Source organism: Camelus dromedarius, chromosome 1, assembly GCF_036321535.1.
Source record: "Camelus dromedarius isolate mCamDro1 chromosome 1, mCamDro1.pat, whole genome shotgun sequence".
NCBI lineage: Eukaryota > Metazoa > Chordata > Mammalia > Artiodactyla > Camelidae > Camelus > Camelus dromedarius.
In genome coordinates this window covers 76,797,462-76,819,295 of record NC_087436.1, presented here as the reverse complement: position 1 = coordinate 76,819,295, position 21,834 = coordinate 76,797,462, and the positions used below count along the sequence as shown (strand labels likewise).

General features: G+C 36.0%; 1 protein-coding gene across 1 annotated transcript in view; it reads left to right on the top strand.

Moving 5' to 3' along the window:
- The window catches only part of ANTXR2 (ANTXR cell adhesion molecule 2), a 133,710-nt gene that overhangs the window by 55,618 nt on the left and 56,258 nt on the right, over nucleotides 1–21,834 (top strand). Inside the window, exons 12-14 of the mRNA XM_010983350.3 lie at nucleotides 6,568–6,663; nucleotides 17,653–17,697; nucleotides 18,548–18,640. Coding sequence (XP_010981652.1) covers nucleotides 6,568–6,663; nucleotides 17,653–17,697; nucleotides 18,548–18,640 — 234 coding nt within the window. The remainder of the gene's footprint in view (nucleotides 1–6,567; nucleotides 6,664–17,652; nucleotides 17,698–18,547; nucleotides 18,641–21,834) is intronic.

Sequence of the window (21,834 nt, the reverse complement as noted above, 5' to 3'; positions counted from 1 at the left end):
ATTCTAAGATGATGCTTTTGGCTCTTCACAGGCATTGAAAAGTGAAACAAAATAAAAAACCATTGCTTTAGCAATTGATTAATCCTTGTGGAAATGCCACAAATAAAGAAGGCCCTCTGTGTTCTCCAAGAGCATCCGGGCTCAGTCCTATTAAGGCACTTATGTCACTGGGCTGTAATTTCCTGTTTACTTCTTGGTGTCTCTCAACAGTCTTGAGACGAGGACAGCAGAGCCCGTGTCTTGCTCGTTGCCTCCCTCTCAGTGCCGGGTCCTGACAGTGCTCCAAAATTATTTGTTAAATGAGTGAATGAAAGTAATTGTACATTCAGTTTCAAAGTGGGGAAACTAAGGTTTAGATTTAAGAGATTCAAGATTAGAGTCTGAGGAAGGTTTGGATTTAGGCAGTCCATTCTCTTCATCTGTCTCAGGAGATTTCCTAAATGTGTCTCCACTTAAAATAATTCAGTGAAAGATTTTTTTTTTCCCCTTGGAATCGCTGCTCTTCTGACTCTTTTGGAATAATAATACTGAGAACATGTTTTCTGAGCACATATTAAATGCCAGACACTGTGCCAAGTGTTATACATGTGCTAAGCAGTTTATGATTTCATTTAATACTCACCACTCTAGAGGAGGCTATTACCATGACCTTAATTTTACAGATGAGAAAACTGAGGAACAGAGAGCCACCTCCAATCTTCAGAGCACATTTATGCAAACGCTTTAGAAAGTGCTTCTTCTAGTAGGTGCACCCAGCCCTCAGCAGGGTCCAGAGCTTGATGAGCAGAATATTGGCTGATTTCACTGCTCCCTGGAAAGGGGGGAGTTGGAGCCTGGAGGCTCTGGAGATTGGATTGCTTCTCAGTTTCACAGTCGAGTAAATGCTTGAGTTGGAACCCAAGCCTGTCTTTCCCCAGCCTGAATACTTGTACAATCTGCCATTTGTTACCAGATCCCAATTTGATCTATGTTAAGACAGAGGTTAGCATTTTTTTTTTTTTTTGTAAAAGATCAGAGAGTAAATACGTTAGGCTTTGGGGGGCAATGCACTTTCTGTCCCACTACCCAATTCTGCCATTGTAGCCCAAAGGGGGCCGGAGACATTATATAAACAAATGGGCGTGGCTGTGTTCAACAAAACTGTGTTCACTGACATTTTAATTTCATGTAATATCCTTTTCTCTTGATTTTTATCAGAAATGTAATAATGTAAAAAAAAATTAGCTTGCCAGGCATCTTATGAAATAGATGAGCTGATTTGGCCTTCGGGCCATAGTTTACTAATTCCTGATATGGAATATTTCAAAAGAATCAAATGAAATGAAATCATCACCTCTTCCATGACTGTTTTTTCTCCCCCTAGCTCTAATTTCATGGAAACAAAATTGTGGAGACCTATTTCCCCTTTTCTGTGTCAGTGTTATTCTAATGTTGTTGCTATGATTAATTATTTTCTAGCTAGATTGCAACATGCTAGTCATATAGTTTTGAAATTTTTGAGTGCTTCTTCTCTTCCCATAGTTATTTTGCAAGTACGTAGTGACTCTGATTTGTTTTTACACTTCTATGATTCTGTTAGCTAGAATTTCAGTTCTGTTTGGCAGATTAAAGTTTTTGATTGAACATAATAACTTGTTTTCGATAAAGAAAAGGAAATTAGGTGCAGATGAAGTTCAAAACTGAATGTGTCCAGGATGATTAGAAAATATATATTCCTTTTACCCTATAATCAAGCTCAAGGGTCTGGTGTGTCCCCGGGTAAACCTTAAGAGAGTTTTGGCTTCACAGCCTTGATCACCATGTGGGTACTAAGTCTCCAACCGGACTCCTCGGCTAACTTGTCTTTGTAGACACTTGAAAATGCTGCCTGTCAGAACTATGGTTAGCTAGGAACAATTGATCCTACAAATGGCTGACTGGAAAGTCATCTAACAAATGGACATTAATCCAACAAGTGGCCAATTGTCTCTGTAATAAAGAGATTACTGCTTTCCAAAAATTTGTGTTTCCTGTATTTTCTTCAGCTGCTTCAGCTGCAACCAACAACTGCCCCTCCACCCCACCAAACTATGTTCCAGCCAAAGTCGTCTTTTCTTGTTCTTGCAAGAAGCCACTGCTTCTGCCCCGACTCCCTTCCTGGGCTTCCATATTCTTCCTCAGGAGGCCCTCTCGAAGCCTGCACGGCCTAGTTCCCACTTTGCCCTGTTTCTGTTGTGCTCTCCTTCCACACTCCTCACGGTTCTGATTATTTGTTCACTTGTTCAAGGGTTATCTCTCCAGCTAACCCGTGGGCTTCATGAGGACTCATCTCACACGATCGCTTTGGCAGTTCCTTAACTATCTAGTATTTAAAGAGCAGCACTGCCTAAACAGGAGTGAAGCTTTTAGCTTCCACCTGTGATACAGATCTGTGCATAATCATAGCTAGTTCCATCTGACTCTGAAGTCTGCTGTTTTCAGCATGGTGTCTGCTCATGCGACTGAAATCTATGTGTTTGACCTTTCCTTAATTGTTTATAAAGTTATGTGAACAATGAAATGATTTCCCTTTCATGACTGAAGCCTTTCATGCTCTGATAATGGCTTTGGCAAATCTAAACAAAGGAACTGGGGAAGCCTCGGTTTGTATCCAGTTAGCCGAGCTAGTGTCTGGGACCAGGGTCTCCAGAGCTGTGTTTACGATGAGGTTGGGTTGCATTAAATTCTTTGCTTCTTCTGACTTGTTTTCCATCATGCTTAGCTTAATATGATAAAGATTAGGTCTGTAGGTCTTTCAAAAGTGTGTGTTTTCATAGTCAGTATTCTTACAGACAGATGTTTGGAATCATTTGAGAGAATATTATCACATTAAATGTATAGTTACATCTGGATGTGCATAGTGTTTTGTCAGTGTTCCTAATAGGGGCATTTTTTGACAGAAAATCCAAGAATTTTAACTGCCTGTCATGGCTACCCCATCTACTTTATATTCCATCAGTATCATTTTCCAAATTCCCTGCTCATGACACATTTGTAGAAAGAAAACCCTAACCACTAAACTTTTAGTATATTCACACCCTCTAGTTTTACATCCTTATTTCTGAACACAGGATTTGATTCTAAGAAAAGGGGGAAACGAATGTTCATAGAACCCTTTAGAAAGTTGTGTAGAACAGCCAAGCGGTGAGCCATTTCCATGGGTGCTGTGGCTCGATCCTCATGTGGGGAAGGTCTGGTGGGGAATGTTGTTTACATTCCATACGTGTCACAGATTGGGGCTATCTTATATAAGACCTTATATTTGAAGGTGGAATCATGAATTTATAGATTTGACAACATTTGTCCCAAAGGATATTATAGTTTTCTATGTATTTCTTTGACATTCCTTTCCTGTTATGTTCTTATTTGTCCAGATTTTAGAGCTTAGTGTAATCAAGCCTGTGGGGAGCTGCATGATTTCTTCTTGAATGTTTAGAATTCTGGGTAGAAAGATACACTTGGAGTATTTCATAAGTGTCATATGTGTTCTGAATTACTTTCTTTGGTTTTGAGGACAGAGAACTTAGATTATTTGCCTGGAAAATTTCTGTAAGGTATTTATCTCTCTCCTCTCTCTCTCTCTCTCTCTCTGAATCAAACACACACACACACACACACACACACGCAGCTTTCTATGTGCAAGACACTGATTTAGATGTTTAGGACACATCAGTAACCACATGCCGAGCTTACATCTCCATTCTAACAAACTCTACATCAAGAAGTTACTAGACGAATGCATGTCTTTTCAATTCTTGTATTTTAAAATAATTCTTTACGATAAATATTTGATAACATCTTGAAGTGCCTTAAGAATGGTCTACTGGTAAGTGGTAAAGCTTTATGAAGATATTGTGTGTGTGTGTGTGTGTGTGTGTCTGTGTATGTAAAGTTTCTGTAGTTATTTTCATTGTTTTCTGAAAAATAAATGAAATGATAAAGATTCTAGGTGGTATTTTGGTGGTGTCTGTTTTGGTTAATTTGCAACCTACCGTCTGCTATATAAATATTTTGTGTGGTTATTCCCTCTTACATTCAGATGCAAAATTAGAAATCAAAGGATACTTTAGTTGATCATGTATACTTGATTCTTAATCTTTTCCTAAAAATTTCTGAAATTAATGAATGTTTTATGGTCTATGCTGCTCTGAGAATTATTTTTAAAGTTATTTTTAATAGATTTATTAAAACTGAAAGGCTACTAACAACCAATATCTTTGGAAATTGATTTATTTGGAGATAGTTTCCATCTACTCTATGGTAATCTCTCTCTTTTGTTTTCCATTGTGAAAATATCAGATAATATAGGGAAATGATGACACACATTTCAAGATTTTTCTGATCAGCTAAACCAAGTATATTTTGCTAGCACTCCCTGCTATTTCTGAAAACTACCTTCTCTCTTCAGTTATTTACAAATAACTGTCTACATAAAGATTGTTAGCTCTTTTTGTGCATAGGTAATTATATATTGCAATTCAAATTACATTTTTAAATGTTCTGATTAAATCCTACTACCACTGTTGCTTCAACATCAGAAAACCTCTTAGCTTTGTTCAATCCTAGCATTTCCCAAAATGGATTCTAGGGAATCCTACTTCTGTAGGATATTGATAACGTTATGAAAAATAAAAAAGATTCTGTGCTGATACAACTTGGACTTACTTTTGTTTTTTTACTACAAAACCATCCAGAGCTTTAAAAATATGTTAATGTGCACAGTGCTTTTTAAAGAGTGATATCCTTTGCCACAGAGTTTCATGCCTTGGGAACAGCTGACTTTCTTATTTTGTAGATTAGAAAACAGAGGCACCAAGAATTTGAGCAATGTGCTTAACATTAGACCCATAGACTGCTTTTTTTTCTTTTTCTGATGTATAGTCAGTTACAATGTGTCAATTTCTGGTGTTCAGAATAATGTCCCTCGACTAAACTACTTTTAAGACAACACCATTCTAAGATGGATACTGACAGGTTCTTCCCACTCGACCCCAGCCTCTCTGTTAGCTCTTGGGATACATATGGCTCCCTCCTTGACTTCTGGGCTTAAACGTCTTATTTGTTTTGAATGGCAGTAAATGTATCTCTGAAAAGCTGCCTTATAAAGGCCCAAATTTCCATCCAGAGAGTGTATTGATTTATTTACAGTTATTTTTGTTCTTCCTTGAAATATTTCCCTTAAAAAACAAACCAAAACACGAACAAAACATGATAACTGGGGATCCTGGAGAGTGGGATTTGGAAGAGACACCTTGTTCCCTTGGAAACTTTTATCTCTGAACTAAAAAAAAAAAAATAAACACTCTTTGTTATGTGTGTTTGTGACTTTTGCAGTCTTATTTATTTGGAATTCATTCTCTTAGTAAATAGATTTAAATGCTGATCATAGAGTATATACTGGTAAGTAGGTTGGACATGGGCCCTGCCTTCCTAGGGCTCACAGCGAAGAGAGAAAAAGCAAATTAAATAAATAATTGTAGTTCACCTCAAAAATAAGCAAATAATCAACACATAAATTGTGATAATGCTAAAGATTAAAGTGTGGAGAACTATCCTTTGTACAGTAAGGAGGAGCATTTTCTAGCCAGAGGTTACAAGGAAGTCTTCTGGAGGAAGTGGCTTAAGCTAAGTTCTCTGATGAATAGGTACTTGGTAGGTGAAGGGGGTAGGAGGCAGAGCCCAGAGCAGGTGCCTTAGGGCTGGAGGAGCTCATCCTTAAGAAGTGAAAGAACACCAGTGTGGTTCTTGTGTGGGTAGTGGTTCAGCTGCCCTGAGAGATCTTCTGATAAGAGAATGCACGTCTTGCATCGATGGGTATGCACCACTTGCTAACAAGAATCATTGTTTGTTTGTCATCTCCTTGGTGATTTTTGAGATTCATCTTGTCCTATCATTTAAATATATAAAGTAAATAGTGTTCCATTATCAAAAAATCTGGGGAAATTCTGCATAAATTCTGCCTAGAGGTAATCATGCTTGTAACCAAAATAATCCTTCCCCAGAGACAAAAGATAGGGACCATATGGATGATCTGTACAATCTCAAATTGTAATTTTCCTTATTTTTTTTATGGCCGAATTTAAAACATTTTGGAAGTTTTTCGTATTTATTGCCTGCCTTTTCTCCCCCCATTTTTAAAAATTGAAATATAGTTGATTTACAGTGTTGTATATTAGTGATTCAGTTATACATATAATATTATTTTTATATTCTTTTTCATTATAGGTTACTACAAGCCATTGAATATAGTTCCCTGTTGTTATTGCCTGTCTTAACATAATATATATAAAACATAATATAAGGGAATTTAATACAAATAGGTTATGATATATTTATATATTATACAATATAAATATAATAAAAGGGAATACAATACAAACAGATTATAAGATAATTTTTTCAATTTAAAGAATTTAAAGGAATATGATGGAAATCAGGTTTGATATCATGATGCTTTCCATATTATTTTCTGCTGTTTCCTTAAAAAACATGTCTTTGGGCTTTGTCCCTAAACTTCACTGCCTTGTTTTTGTTTTCTGCCTCTTCTAGTCTAATGGGATTGCAGCCCTCATCGCGATTTTGGTGTTACTGCTACTCTTGGCCATCGGTTTAATGTGGTGGTTTTGGCCCCTTTGCTGCAAAGTGGTGAGTAAGAAGGATTTGCAACTCTACCCATTTTTTTTTAAACAGCAAGGTGTAAAGTAGGACCTGAAACCTGAATCAGTGACACATGGTTCAACAACAGCAAAGTTTCAGTTAGCAAACTGAATTTTAATAATTTTTATCACTGTAATAAATTCTGGAAAACATGCATGCCAATAGATGTTTATTATAAAACTTCATCTAAAAACACTTCACAGTCAGGTTTGGGGGAAGAAGCGGGGAAGAAGGTAGGAAAGGTTATAGGGATAAAGGGTTTTAATTTCAAGTAAATTGAATGATATGTTCTGCCGGATTCATTGGGAGAGGTTGATAATCTGTCAGGTTTTTGTTTTTATTTTTCAGTGCTTAATGAATCTTTCATTACTCTTTCATTACCTGAAATCTACTATTTCAGGACCGTCTCTGTCTGCCTCTCAGAAAAACATCCTATAAATAAGTCATGTGTAGGTGTTAGGGTACCCGTTAAACAGTCACTTTTGAAATTATGACAGTTGGTTTCAGGTTGTCATTTTTCACATTTGAGTAAAACCTCTGAAATAATATGGGTAGATAGAAGCTTTCTGTTACTACTGTAGCAAATTATCGCACATCTGATGGCTTAAAGCAACACAAATTTGTTCTCTAACAGTTACATAATCACAAACCCAACATGGGTCTCACTGGGCTAAACTGGACTGAAAGGGTACATTCCTTTCTTAATGCTCTGGAGGAAAGTCTGCCCTCTTGCCTTTTCCAGCTTCTAGAGGTGACCTCCCTTCCTTGCCTGACGGGCCCCTTCCTCCACTTTTAAAGCAACATGGCATCTTTGTGATTATTTTGTAGTCACATGTCCCTCTGACTCTGAACCCATCTGGGAAAGGACCTCCAATGTTAAGGAACCATGTTATTAGGCTGGAGGCACCTGGATAATCCAGGATAAATGCCTATCTTAAGGTCTTTCACCTTAGTCACGTCTGCAAAGTCTCTTTGGCCTTGTAAGGCAACATATTCACAGTTCCTGGGAATCAGGCTGTGGACATCTTTATGGGGCCATTAACTAACCTATTTTGGTAATATTTCTTGTCTAATCAAAACATTACACAGGACTTTATATTCTGTAGATCACGGCAGCATTTTACATAATATGAGGTGAGGGCCCTTTTTTTCCCCCTCACTGTTGCTGACTGATTTCAGCTTCCTTGCAACTTCAGGCAGTACTTTATATTACCCCTGCATTTATTATTAATTGTTCTTCAGTCTCCTTTCATGAGACAACTTTGTAATCCTTTATCTCAGAGCACTTGGCCCATGGACGAGGCACAGAATTAACTTAGACAACAGTGGAGACAAGAAGCATCCTGTCTCTTTGCTGAACTAATCAGTTTCCTGCCACAGCAACTTATGCTCAAACGGTTTCCTGTTGTAATCTTGATTATCTTAGATATGGCGATTTTAGGCTACGTAGCATTCTTGAGTCTCAAATTTAAAAGGGAAAAGGTGTCTTAATGTGATTTGTGCTTCTTATTTTTTAATTTAAATGTCACCGTGGTGGATATCCTTCCTTCATTACTTTGCAGTTTCATTTAATGTTGACCAGAGGGCTCAAAAGTATCAAAGCGTATGATTTTTAAAAGGACACTTGTGAAAACTGAAATGGGCTTCTTTGGGAGGTTGCTAGGTATGCTCAGATGAAGTCTCCACCCTCATATCTCATGGTGTAGAGATACTCCATCATCAGGTGGTGAGAATAGATCCGTTCCATCCCTGGGACACTGCAGATTGTGAATCACGTGGTTTATTTCTTTATGCAAATCACTCAGGGACACCATCAAGGTGTGTTTTCAGGATGTCAGGTGGGCTTCCTATCCTCAGAAACATGAATGTTTACTAATTTCTGCAACTTATTTAATAGAGAGAAGCACCTTTATTTTACATTTAGAAATATATATTAAAGAGCAGCTAGCCCTGAGTATGAGCTTGTATGTAGACCTAGAGAGAAGTGAATCATAGCAAATGTTTCCTAAGTAGGTTTAAAAGCAGGGAGAGGTAGAGGCAAAATTCTGCATTCAGCCCTTAGCAATCTAATATGGGCCAGTACAGTGCTAGGAACTGGTGGAACAAAACTGATTATCGTCTGAGGTGGAAACTCACACAGAACTGTGGGCAAAGTGTGAATGGTGGCTTATAAGTTCCCAAATAGCAACGTGTGTAAAGAACACAAAGGAGTCGGGGTTTGCCAGAGTTTAGGGATATTTCAGAGAAACTGGACTGAGCTACAGACTCCAAACTGAGTTTTGAATAATGAATAAGACATTGGCAGTTGGTGAAGGACATTTCCGATGAAATGTGTGGGGAATTATGAGCTATTCTGGCATGCTTTGGGAAGTCCTAGGCTGAGTTCTAGTGTGCCAGGGAAAGGGAGAGGTGAAAGACGGTTTAGAATTTAGGCATGCACCGCACTAGGGAGGGCATCCTCTGTCTTGAGGAAGTTTGAATTCACCTCAAGGATGATGAGAAGCCACTGGAAAGGAGTGTACACTTTTGATCAATGTAATCCCCTGCAAAAAGCTTTGCTTGTTTTATGGTGGTGTTGATATCTGGTCTTGGGAGAGATTAGGTCTTATTCAACTGAGTTCTTTCAACAGCTGAAGTGCAAAGCCAGCAACAGATAGTGCACCTTAGATATGACCGGAGGTAAATCTCTCCAAAAAAAGTGTAGAGAGTTGGAGTATAACATTTTTGGATATGATTAAGAATCTTGGAATAGGGTTATTATCCAGGATGATCTAGGCGGGCTCCAAATGCTGTCATAAGTGTGCTTATAAGAGGGAGGCAGAGGAGATTAGATTCCAGAAGGGGAGAAGGCAATGTGACCATGGAGGCAGAAATTAGAGTGATGCAGCTACTAGGCAGGGATTGTGGTCAGTCACCAGAAGCTGGAAGGGCCAGGAACAGATACACCCCTGGAGACTGCAGAAGGAACCAGTTCTACTCACACCTATTTTTAGCCTTGTAAAACTCATTTTGGACTCCTGGCATCCAGAACTGCAAGAAAATTAATTTCTGTTGTTTTAACCCACTCAGTTTGTGATAATTTGTTACAACAGCAGTAAGAAACAGGTACATTCCCTAAATGATTCTGATATTCTCCAGGGTTGGGAATCACTGCTTAGGGCTATTGATTTTGGCAACTAGTTTTCAAATCAGCTCATTACAAAGATTGTTCGTGGAGTACAGGAGGTTGTAAGATGGGAGATAATGAAATAGTCTTCAAAATGTTTGCAGTGGAAAAAAATTGTTTGTAGTGGTTCCACAGTGATTAAAAACAATACGCATTCTTTAAAAGTAGAATTACCATTCTGTTTTGTTTTGAGTAACTGTAAATATGCATATGCATATTGCTTTATACATTGAGTAGAATTTACTTACTGTTTCAGAGTGGCAAGGGTTTTGTAGAAGAAACAGGTTTCTAATTTTTAGGAGTATCCAAGGTGCATACGTTATTAGAACCTATTGACGGCAAAGACCCAGGCATTCTGTATTATTTTCTCAGAGTGCTTGTTATTTGCTAGAAGAGGTCAGTACAATCCCATTCATATTCAGATACATATCACTACTTCAAAATGATGTCAGACAGAGAAATAGAAATACTGCATGTTTTCACTTTTATGTGGAATGTAAAAAACAAAACAAAAGAGCAAATATAACAAAGCAGAAACAGACTCATAGATACAGAGAACAAACCAGTGGTTGTCAGAGGCGAGGGGAGTAGAAAGATGGGTGAAATAAGTGAAGGGGATTAAGAGGTACAAACTGCAAGTTCTAAAATAAATTAGACATGGGGATATAAAGTACAGCATAGAGAAAATAGTCAAGAATAGTGCAGTAACTGTGTGTGGTATAAAAATATTGAATCACTATGCTGCACACCTAAAACTAATGTAACATTGTAAATCAACTATACTTCAAAAATTATGATAGTTTCTAGGCCTACTATTATGTTTCATTATAATTATTGAATTAATAAAGAAGCATATATATTTTTGAGTCACAGATTTGGTTTCTTTTTTTTTTAAACAGATTTGATTATTATATTTCAATACAATTGGGTTCCTCTAAATCCTGTGTATTTTAATATAGCTTCATTACTCTGGGCAGGGATTCATAGATTCACCAGATTGCCAAAGAGGGGCATAGAATATAAAAAGTTAGGGAAACTCCTGTAATAGAATATATGGCCATCTAAGATGCTTTTAATATGAGACTATTTTTAAAAATTTAAATCTTTCAGTTCATTTTAATGAGTATTTTCAAGGATAAAAGAGAGAGATGATATCATTTAAAATGTTGCAAAATTGTGTCTTCTGTGTGCCTGGGCTTTCCATGACAAATAGAATCCAAACCAATGATATTTGGAGGACTTTATCTAGTAATAATAATAAAAGAACTCTTATGCGAAGCTGGAAGTCTTAGGCACTACCATTAGTGAATTACAGAGGGTGTTGAGTTTGCAAACTATTGCATAAGGGGAAAAGTTCTCATTTTTGTATGAAGTTATTTCTCACCATCTGTTTAAGAGTCTGTATCCTGTGCATTGAGTATCCTTTACAACCATCCATCCTTTACAACTGCTTTTCTATAACAAAGACATCAACAATATCCTTCCTTTTTCCTTAAATTAGAAAAGGGGCCAGGAGAGGTTAAAAAAATCATATATTGAATCATGTGTAAGATATCAGAAACTATGGATGTTTTCATCATGGTTTAGCTTAGAAGATATGTTGAGTTTATAGCAGATTTGTTTTACTGTCAAGATGGCAGAACTGACAGCCCTATAGTTGCATCATTTGGAGCAACCAGACACTCTGCAGAATTACAGATGTAAGGCTAATGAGGTGGCAAACAAAGGCTTTCTGTAGTGTTGTCAATTAGAGCGTGTTATACAGCTGCAAATAAATATCTGAATATGCTGGAGATGATAAGTGTTCACTTTGCTCTAGTGTCCTTGGCCAAAGTTCTCCATCCGCAAGGCAAAATTGCAAGCTCATTTTTCCTTAGTTCATTTTAAGACATTACATAAAGATCTCATAAATCTTAATTAAAAAAAAATTTTTTAAAGTTATCTTTTTGAAGCCCACTTTGCTTATAAGTAAGTTGAGCTTTTGTGATGAGGATCTGTCTGACTGGAGCTGTATAGAATCATTTTCTTAGCCAGCAACAGCTGTGCTATTCTTTCTAAATAGTAATAATGCTTCTACATTGCACTTGTTTTTTATTGTTGAGGAGGGCTCTTGGTGCCTTTATTGAGTTACTTTGAGAGCAGCCTGATTTGTTTCTTTTTTTTGGAATGCACAATAAAACAGAAGTAATTTAAATTTTAATATGCCTTCCTTGCACCATTAATTAAAGTGATTTATGTTTGGTTGCCTCCTTGAAATAGAGTGTGGTGTTAGTACTCATTGCTTCCATGGTGATGTTTTCTAACAGAGCACCATTTACAAAACAGGGTTTCAAACTCTTCTGGTCTTGTTTTATCTGCTTTGACAGCAGCACCTTTACTTAACTCCAGGAGAATACACTCTCACACTGTTCTTCCCAGTCCTCATTTGGCACTTTACATTATGCTTATTGTCTAGACTTCCCACAAGTTATTTATTTGTTCAAAGTAGACTCTTTGAACACTGATGAGTCTGTCAAGGAGGAAAGGAAAGGGAGGATGAGATAAGCCTGATCATATCTTGGTCTGAAAGTTGAAAGCATCTACCTTTGTGGGGTTCAGAAAAGGACTTCCCAAATACTAATGTCAGAAAACTTTGTGTTTATGCCCTTCAGAAGAAAGCACTACACTTGCTGTCTTATCTTATCAAAAAGAAAGGAAGAATGAAAGGAAGTCCCACATATATTTTAAATAAATTTTTGTAAACACTAAGAATGATTTCTTATGGGTCTCTGGGCTCTCAGGCAGTAAGATGACATTGCTCATAAATTGGGCATTTGTTTTTGTCACTGGCAAGAATCAGTCCTGAAATACTACTTGATCTACAGTCGTTGTACAGTATCTTCCTTTTTTAAATCCAAGGCAGTTCACTGTTGACAGTTCTTTTCACTCTTTTCTGAATATCGGAACATATGATTGCATCAAGCTGGCTGCAGGCTCCTGTGCTGACATTTTCTAGCGCAAAGAATGCCCACATCACTCGAACATTTGAAAAGTGTTAATGAGCAGATCAAAAGGACTGTTGCCTGAAGCGGCTTTTTTTTTTTTTTTTTTTTTGAAGAAATCGGCTCTCCTCCAAACTGAAATCTTCATTCTAGCAGCTAAGGAGATGAGATGTAGTCCTCCCTGATGATGATAATAACAAATGAAAAAAAAATTGGAGAAGACTCAAACTCTGCATATGGTTCATAAAGTGGTGAAAGTGTTTTCCAGAATCTTCAATACAGAGCTGAAGGATGCTAAGTGGAAAAAATCCTGGCAACTAGGCAATATTATGCCTTTTAAAATCTGCAAATTCTCATAAAATATGGTGCATATGAATACATCCTTTTCTGAGAGGAATGTGTTCTTGCACTATTTAATACAAGAATGGGATTCTCATGACTGTTATTTTTAATGTATTTGGGCCAACAGTCAGGTTTCCTTTTCTCCTGCACTAGTTTTACTGAAACATAGGGATATCAGTGGACACTGATTTTTGCCATTTTTGGCTTTTGGGCTGAATGGCTTCAGATTATTTTCAGCCTCCTTTGTTACTTACAAGGCTGTATGGTAGATTGCAGAGAAGGAGCATTTTGAAATGTCACACACACACACAATTTATTTCCTGTTCCAACACTTCTAGGGCATGGATGTTGGGTGTATGAATCGGTGTATGTATATTATGTCCTTATAAAGTGGGGATGACAGCATCTATCTCACAGAGTTACTATAAATATTCAACTATTGCTATCTGTTTATATCTATCTATCCATCCATCCATCCCAGCAAGTAACAAACTACTCAACAAGTCTTAAGCCTTTTCTCTTGCACCCTGTCCCTTTGTGATCCAAACCTTAATTTAAAAGAATGTCATGTGGCAAAAGAAGTTGAACTCAGAGTTTGGTGGTAGATGGGCCTGGGTCTTGGGTTTGCATCTTAATTCTAGTGTTTTCTCTTTGTGTATCCTTGGACAGGTTACTAAAGTTAGAGCCTCCCTCTTATATTTAGAATGGAGATAAGCACACAGGATTATTATGAAAATGAGAGAAAATAGAGTGTGTGGCGTATGTCAGCACCAATAAAGGGTGGTTATTGTTGATGGTATTAACAGCACACAGGTGAACCTCAGCTCTACTTCAGTTTCTTTAGGTTCTGTTATTTGTTGTGGTGGTGGTTGTGTCTCTTAATCTACTAGATCAAAATTTGATTTATGTAGAGTTTTAAGGTTCTGTTTTCATTGTTAACAACATAGAAAATATAGTTGCCAAGATTTAAAAATCAATTTAAATTTATAATAAGTCACGCATTTAGTCATACATAAGATTAATTACACATTATTGGAAAAATAAACCCTAATGTTCTTTTCTGGAATAAGGTGAATACAAATACATGTAGACATATGCCCTATTTAATTATGTAAAGGCACAGAAGAAAAGAACCTAGTGGAAATATTGTGATATGTATTTTGTTGTATCAATCTATTAGAATTTTCATTTTGGAAAGGACCTACAGTGAATCAGGTTTATTTCCCAGGTGAAGAAACTTAGTCTGGTCTTATGTTTTCCTATTTGCCTGTGAGTTCACATTTGCCTTTGAGTTCATTAGCTCTCTGACTTTATTGGTTAAAGAAGAAACTTGATATTTTGGGTTTTTTGGACCTAGAAATATTTTAGTTTCATGGAAATCTTTATTGGTTATCATTTATAGCTTTTTTTCTTAGTATTTTCCTTATAAATTTAGAGGTTGGCTGTGAGCCTTTGTGAACATTCTCAGCTAATTCCTTTAGCTCACTTTCAATCTTATTTTTAGTGTCTGTTGTTTGCAGAGCACTTTATTAGGCACTGTGATATTTATAAAGAGGGAATAATGATTATTGCCCTTAAAAAATCTACACATTTGAGGGGTAATTGAAAAGTTCCAAAATAAACATATAAACCTAAGTTAATGAAGCATGAATGGTTCAACTGTGCAGCAATGCATATTTTTAGAAGTTTTAAAGCTTCTAGATAAAGTGATAGAAAGTTGGTAGACTACTCTGTGAAGGCTGGATGGACTTAACATGGAAATGACCATTTTATTTGGGGTAACATCTTCTGTCAGCTTGGAGTAAAGGAGCATATACAGGGATGTTTGTAGATAGAACATTAAGGCAGAACTGTACCACACTAAGGCATTTGAACAATGAGAATACAAGAGGTGGCTCCTGTAGATGTACTGAAAAAGGACCTTTCCTTTTCCAGGTTGTGGCTTGTGATAATAAGGGTCTTTGATAAAGAGAAAGAATGCAAAGATGCCTCTCATCATTCTGTTGTGAGTTCATCAGCAATGGTCATAGGAGGATTCTAAATTGAAATTCAATTTGCGTATATCAGTGCTCAAACTCAGTGTTATGCAGGATAATGAGCATGACAAATACGACGTAAAAAAGAAAGTGTCATGAAAGGCGATGTTCAGTAATTCTCAGGAGAATATAGTGTCGAACAGGGTTGGGAATACTATTTAAGTCCTCAGGTAATAAGTAGGGTAAATTTGAAACCCTCACAAGGAAATGAAAATGAGTTCCAATACATTATACTCAGACTTAGTGGAATAAAGGATGTCCCTTGGCCTTTGTCTAGTGAGAGAACTCTAGAGAGCACTTTATGGTAATTTGCAAAAGTGAGTGGAAGCATGATTTGTATGGTTTTTCCCAAAATTCTGTTAATTCTTTGATTTCGGTTGTCACTGGAACAATTGGTCCATTTTGACTAGAGAAGTAATCAGTCAAGCTTCTGTTAGGAAGAATATTGACCTGGCTACATAGGCTAAAATGAAGGTTGGGGTAGAGATAGAGAAATATGCTAGATGTCTAACTTAACTACCAGTAAAGCATGTAGACATTGATGCCAAAAAAAGAAAACTATGTTAATTATAACTGGTATGCTATGATAATCAATTAATGTTATCACTATGTTATGAGTTAAAATGCATAGAATGAAGGTGGGGACCTCTGAGGGTGCAGCCATTTTGCCTGAGCACCATTCATCTAATTCTACTGGCTTAGCTGTGCTTAAAATGCCAGGATTAGTTCTGGAAACCGCTGTTTGAGATGTTGATCAAATGAATGTATGCTATGCTAAAGAAACTGATCGAGATGACCCAACAATTCAGGCCATTATATAAAAAATGGTTATGATGTTTAGCTTCCGGGCGAGTAGGCTCAATAGATACATGGTTATTATCCCAGTATTCAAAAATAGGACCTGCTCTCTTCTGAAAGAAAAAACAGTTATGTGTGTGTGTGTGTGTGTGTGTGTGTGTGTGTGTGTTTCCACATTCTAGGATTGGGACTAAAAAGTGGAAACTACAGAGAGGGAGGCTTTGGCTTCATTTGGGGGAAAATTTTTCAAGTGATGTGAGTTTCTTGCCAGTGGAATGAATTACTTTGTGAAGTAGTGAATTTCTCTTTATTGCAGGAATTCAAACATAGTTGGACTACATCTAGGTGGGAATTTTTCAGAATATTGAAGTTTTGGTTGAATGTGTGTTGGGAAAGTTGAAAAATATTGTACTAGATATTTTTAAAATCCAGAGAATCTTAAGTTTATGATTTTAGGTAGTGATAGTGAGAGTGGAATTCAGAGTCCTTCCTTCTCTCCTTGATCTTCCTTCCCTCCTCCCTCTCTTCCTTCCTTCCTTCCTTCCTCGCTTTATCCTTTCTCCATCTTTTTTTCTTTCCCACCTTCCACCTTTTCCTCTCTTCCTAACTTCCCTTTTTCCCTCCCTTTCTTCTTCCTTACAAAATAGAAGATCTATTTTGTGTTAGACACTTTACTGGATACACTGAGGAGCAAAGCAGACATAAAACACATCCTCACAGGAGTTACAGATTTTTGGAGTTAGATAAAATGATCAGTTGTGATCCATGGTAGGGGAGAACAAACAGGCATCTGTGCATATTGAGGGAGTCTGAACTGCATTGAGAAAATTGGGGGAATTCTTGGTGGGCAGAAGAGGAGAGGAAAAGATAGGAGACAGAGCAGGGGGAGTGGGGGGATTATGTCAAAGAATCTTTGGACAGCATAAATGATTGGGTGAAGTCATTTAAAAGTGAGAAGAAATTATAGATTATGAGACAATTCTAAGACTTTAAAGAAAGTGATTTACTTGAAAGAAACAGGGAAGACAGGAAGAAGAGTTGGCTTTTAAATGCAGATGACTAGCATGGTTTTGACCCTGTTGAGTGTGAAATATTGATAGATCTGGTTTTCATGGATTGCTTTTGGACATGTGGGTTGATAATGATATGAATGCTTCCTTTTTATAAAGGAAATGCACCTGTAGCTTAATCACCTTTATTTCATTTTACTGTAATACTATTTTGAATCTTAATCCTCCCCTGGCATTTATTTCTGGGCTGACTATAAAAATTCACAAATTTCTATCCTTCAAAATTTTGAAAAAGAACTGGAATTGTATGTTTATTGATAAAAGAAAATTGAATTAAGTAAGAGGATTACAGAGAAATAACAGCATTTCTTATATCAAAAGTTTGAATGCTACAGGAATGAGTGAGTTTGAGATTCAGTTATATTAAATTATGGTCCATGTATATCTATGTAGTTGTAATTACCATCTGTGTATTTTTCCCTGAGATTTTGATCTAAACTAAAATTTGAATGCTAAAAGTGATCTATGTGAAGAAAATTATGTCATGTTTTTACTAACCTAATTATTTTTTACACATTCTTACTGTCTCTTCCCTACATACTACTGAAGGTTTTACATTTGATTTTTTTTTTTTTTTTGTACAGGTTATAAAAGATCCTCCTCCACCACCACCATCTGCACCACAAGAGGTAAATGAGTGCCTAATGAGTGATGTGGATGGTTTTTTTTCCTGTATTTGGATATTATCCCCCAGTTTGATCAATGACATTATTATTAGATAACTGTGATACCTCTGTATTGACTTTTGCATTTTTGAAAATCATTTGTTATTTTTTATCTTCTTATGATTTCTCTCACATGCTAGAGGAATGGGACCTTCACATATTGATGAACATAGACTGGCCATCAGGATCAATAGTACATAGAGATTTAATTTACTTTTTATAGCAATATATCAGTAGTTCTGACATCACTTATTTTATTTACAAAACGTTGGAAGATCCAAGCTGGCAGTTTAGATATTATTACTTTCTCCAAAACGATTGTTACTTTTTATTACCATTAGGCAAAATTGTGTTGGCAACGTGAAATACGGCATTGCACATTTTGAAAGCTTCTCAACTACCTATCTTTTTAGTACAAATTTCTCAGAATTCAAATTTACACATACATTGAGGCTTGAAGTGATTACTGAAATGTGGTCCTAATTTTATGTCTTTTTATCTTTTAAAACATGAAATGATGAATAGATCTGTAAAAGACAAATGATGCTCATAGTTAAGGAGTAAACTTCTGATAACCTAGCAAAATAAGGTAGATTTCTCAAATTGTGGAGTGGAAGGAGTCCCAATATTCCATAGCACTTCACCTGAGATGTATGCATGTAAGCGTAAATTTGCCCACACGTGCTATATATTTTTTATTACATTTCTTCTGTATCAATGGCATTATTTTGAAAAATGTTTAAATGTGAGCCAGTTCTAAGCAATATTTTAAGAAATTATTTCAACCCAGTTTTAAAAACTTGTATCTACATAGGAGGAAAAGGAACCTCTGCCTACTAAGAAGTGGCCCACCGTGGATGCTTCCTACTATGGTGGTCGAGGAGTTGGAGGAATTAAAAGAATGGAGGTTGGTATCTTTAAAAAAAAAAATAGAAGCTGCTAATCTGGACTATGTATTTCTAGAATTATTAAGCCATGGCAACTCTACTGTTCACAATTCAATATCCTAATATCCAGTTTTACTTAACACTTTTTATTTGGACAAGTTTTATTTCTCTGGAATAATCCTAGCCATTTCAAAATTATTCAAGAAGAACTGACTTTATTAGTCAAAGAACTGCATTGATGAGATGTCTGAATTCTAAAGGGCAAAACAAAGTTAGGGTTTTTCTGACTATTTTGGAAAAAATTATTGCCGAGAACATCCAGTATGAAGAAGCGAGCTACTTAAAGTTACAACAATGCTTGTCTTTGAGAAGATCCAACAGTTGTTTGAGGAGAAAAATGTCAAAATAGTATGTCCATGAGCTTATCACAAATATTGAGGAAGTACATTTAAAGCTTTTTTTTTACAGCTTATAGTTATCTCTTATGAATGATCATAATTAATATTAAATATCATTTATAGAACATATTGAATTTTTAGACTCAGTGTGAATTAAAATTGAACTTAAATATTATATCTTAAAAATCAAATTTTTACCACCACAGAAATATTTTTCAAAGTGATGCATTAATTAATAATAAGGAATCACTGCCAGCCCTAAGCCCTTGACAACAAGATAGACAGGCCAGCATCCCACCCCAAGGAGCAACTGGAGGAATTTTCTCATTGAAATATTGACTGTATTATTAAACACAAATCCTGGCATTTCCTTATTAGTTATTCTTTAATTTTGCTTCTTGATAAGAAGGAGTTTTTATGTTTTGCAATCATTGCACATGTCTCCTTACTGTCATATCAGCTTTGTCCCATTACTGCCAGAAAAAATCAATAAGCTAATTAACAACCTCACAACTGTTGCAATTTTCCCTTTTTATACATTTCAGTAAAATTCAGATTCCCAAGGAGAGTTTCCCATTTGCAGAATACATTTCAGTATTCTTCAGAAGAAGCCCAGACTTTCTTAACATGGTTATCATTACCAGAGTGGCTAAAGAAGTCATCCGATAGTGGTTCTTATTTTCTTGACCACATTAGATCTTAAAATAATGCACATTTGCCTAAGAGCTTGCCACTTTATTGCTGAAATATTCTCTGAGACAGGTATCTCATTGCCAATAAGCCATGGAAAAGGTGGGCGCTAGAACCTATTAAATTTGTCTTTTGGAGAAGATTGCGCATGTGTTTGCCCATGAGTAATTGAGAACACCACACAGTACAAGAGAACATGGCTAGGCTAGCTCTTGTTGCTTGACACAGATGGAGGGTCATTTTCCTTCCATTTGCCTTTGTTGTGTCATTCTAGGCTTGGAGGGTTGGGGAAAGAGTGGATTGGAGGTATAAAAAAAAAAAGTCACACTTGTATAAAATTGTTACATATGAATATCTAAATATGATCTGTCACAGCTTATTTTTAGTTTATTTAGTCTCGTTCCAAAATGTGTGTGTAAAAAGATGTATGCAAGGGGAAAAAGAGTTTGACAGGAAATAGCACAACGTGTTAGTAGCTTTCCCTTGATGGAGTGATTTTCAGTTTGTGTTCTAGAGTTCCCTGTTCCCAACTTATTTGACAGTGAGCTTGTGCTGATTTATATTCAGAATAATAAACTTAATTCCATTTTGAAAGCCACACATACAAAATACCACGTGACAGTGAGATTCAGATATATTAGTTCTTGCTCAAAACACTAAGAACTGTGGCAGATTTTTGTTACTCCAAGATTCCAGTCTTCCAAAGATTGAGAACTTTTTTCTACAGAAAATGAAAGCATATGTATGAGCTCATAAATGGGTCCTGACTTAGAAGGAATATTATTGGAATATGTGCAGGAAAGCCAAGGGCTCATGAACATTCTTGAGTAACTCACATTTCAAGTGGTAAGAGTTATTGACTCTTATTTTTAATTTTAGATGTAACTGAATTTTATTTAAATTTAATTGGAATGTATTTGTTTGTGTTTTTATTTGTTGACTTTTAATTAATATGAAATTACATTGCCTTTCCTTTTCAGCTGAAGAAAATTTATGAAAAGGACTCACTATTAATAAGTTGGCATCCATTTTAGTCATAGATAATGTTGGCTACATTTTATGGAGTGCTCCATCAATGAGATGGAAATGAGAATGAAAGTGAAGGAAAAAGTGAAAAGTAAATATGGGCATCACAAAGGGGAAACACGATGCAGAAAAATACACAATAAAAATAAACTGAGAATTAAGCATCATGAGACTTTCTCAAACATGAACTTATTTAAACTTGGAGAGGAAAAATAGAAAACATAATTTGTTTTAAAACCATGCCTGTTTAAACCTGGAAAGTGTTTTCCTTTACAAAATACCTTAAACTTGGGGAAAGTAAATGGAATTTTAGAAATTACCTGTACATTTGAATTAAAGAATAAATCTTCGTAACTAATGTTATTTTAAGCCAGTATAGGAATTTTACATAGAATTTTTTTTCTTACTTCTCCTTTACATTAAATATTTAAACACTGTGGTAATGGCAATTTGCAGAAAGCTGGAACTGAGCTGATGTTAATAACAGCTGTTAGCACAACTGATCCACAATACCTAATGACTTCAAATGTGTGTTTCTGCCAATTCAGCGTGAAACTGTTTTTGTTTCTTTTCTCAATTCTGAAATTGCTCCTTTTATGATACAACCTCCCAGCCATCCAAATATGCTCTGGAAATTATGGAATTTCATTGTTTATCATTGAAAAAGCCAAGTAGAATTGGAAAATTTTAGCTATCAAGCTTGCACTCTTCTTTCATGGTAAAAAGTCAGATATATTAATTCTGTTAAGGCTGCCTTTAACAATCTGTTCTTCTTCTTTTATCCTTTTTGACTATCAGTGTGGTCAAACTAAAATATTAAAATGTATACATAAAAGTGTGTATATATATTTAATTGTTTTTAAGAGTTTTAGGAGAGCTCTATAAAATGTTTCTTAGTTTTTGACCTTGAGATTGAGAGGAGTTGTATTGTTTCGTGGTGATGGTGGTGATGATGAAACAGCTGCTTCATGAAGTAACACTCAGGGATTTATTTACTGCATTTCCTTTGACCTCAACAACTATATTATAAGTTTAGTCCTTTGATAGTTGAGTCCCTAGAAATGCCACATTGGGTCAGAACTCTAGTTCAACGATCTTTG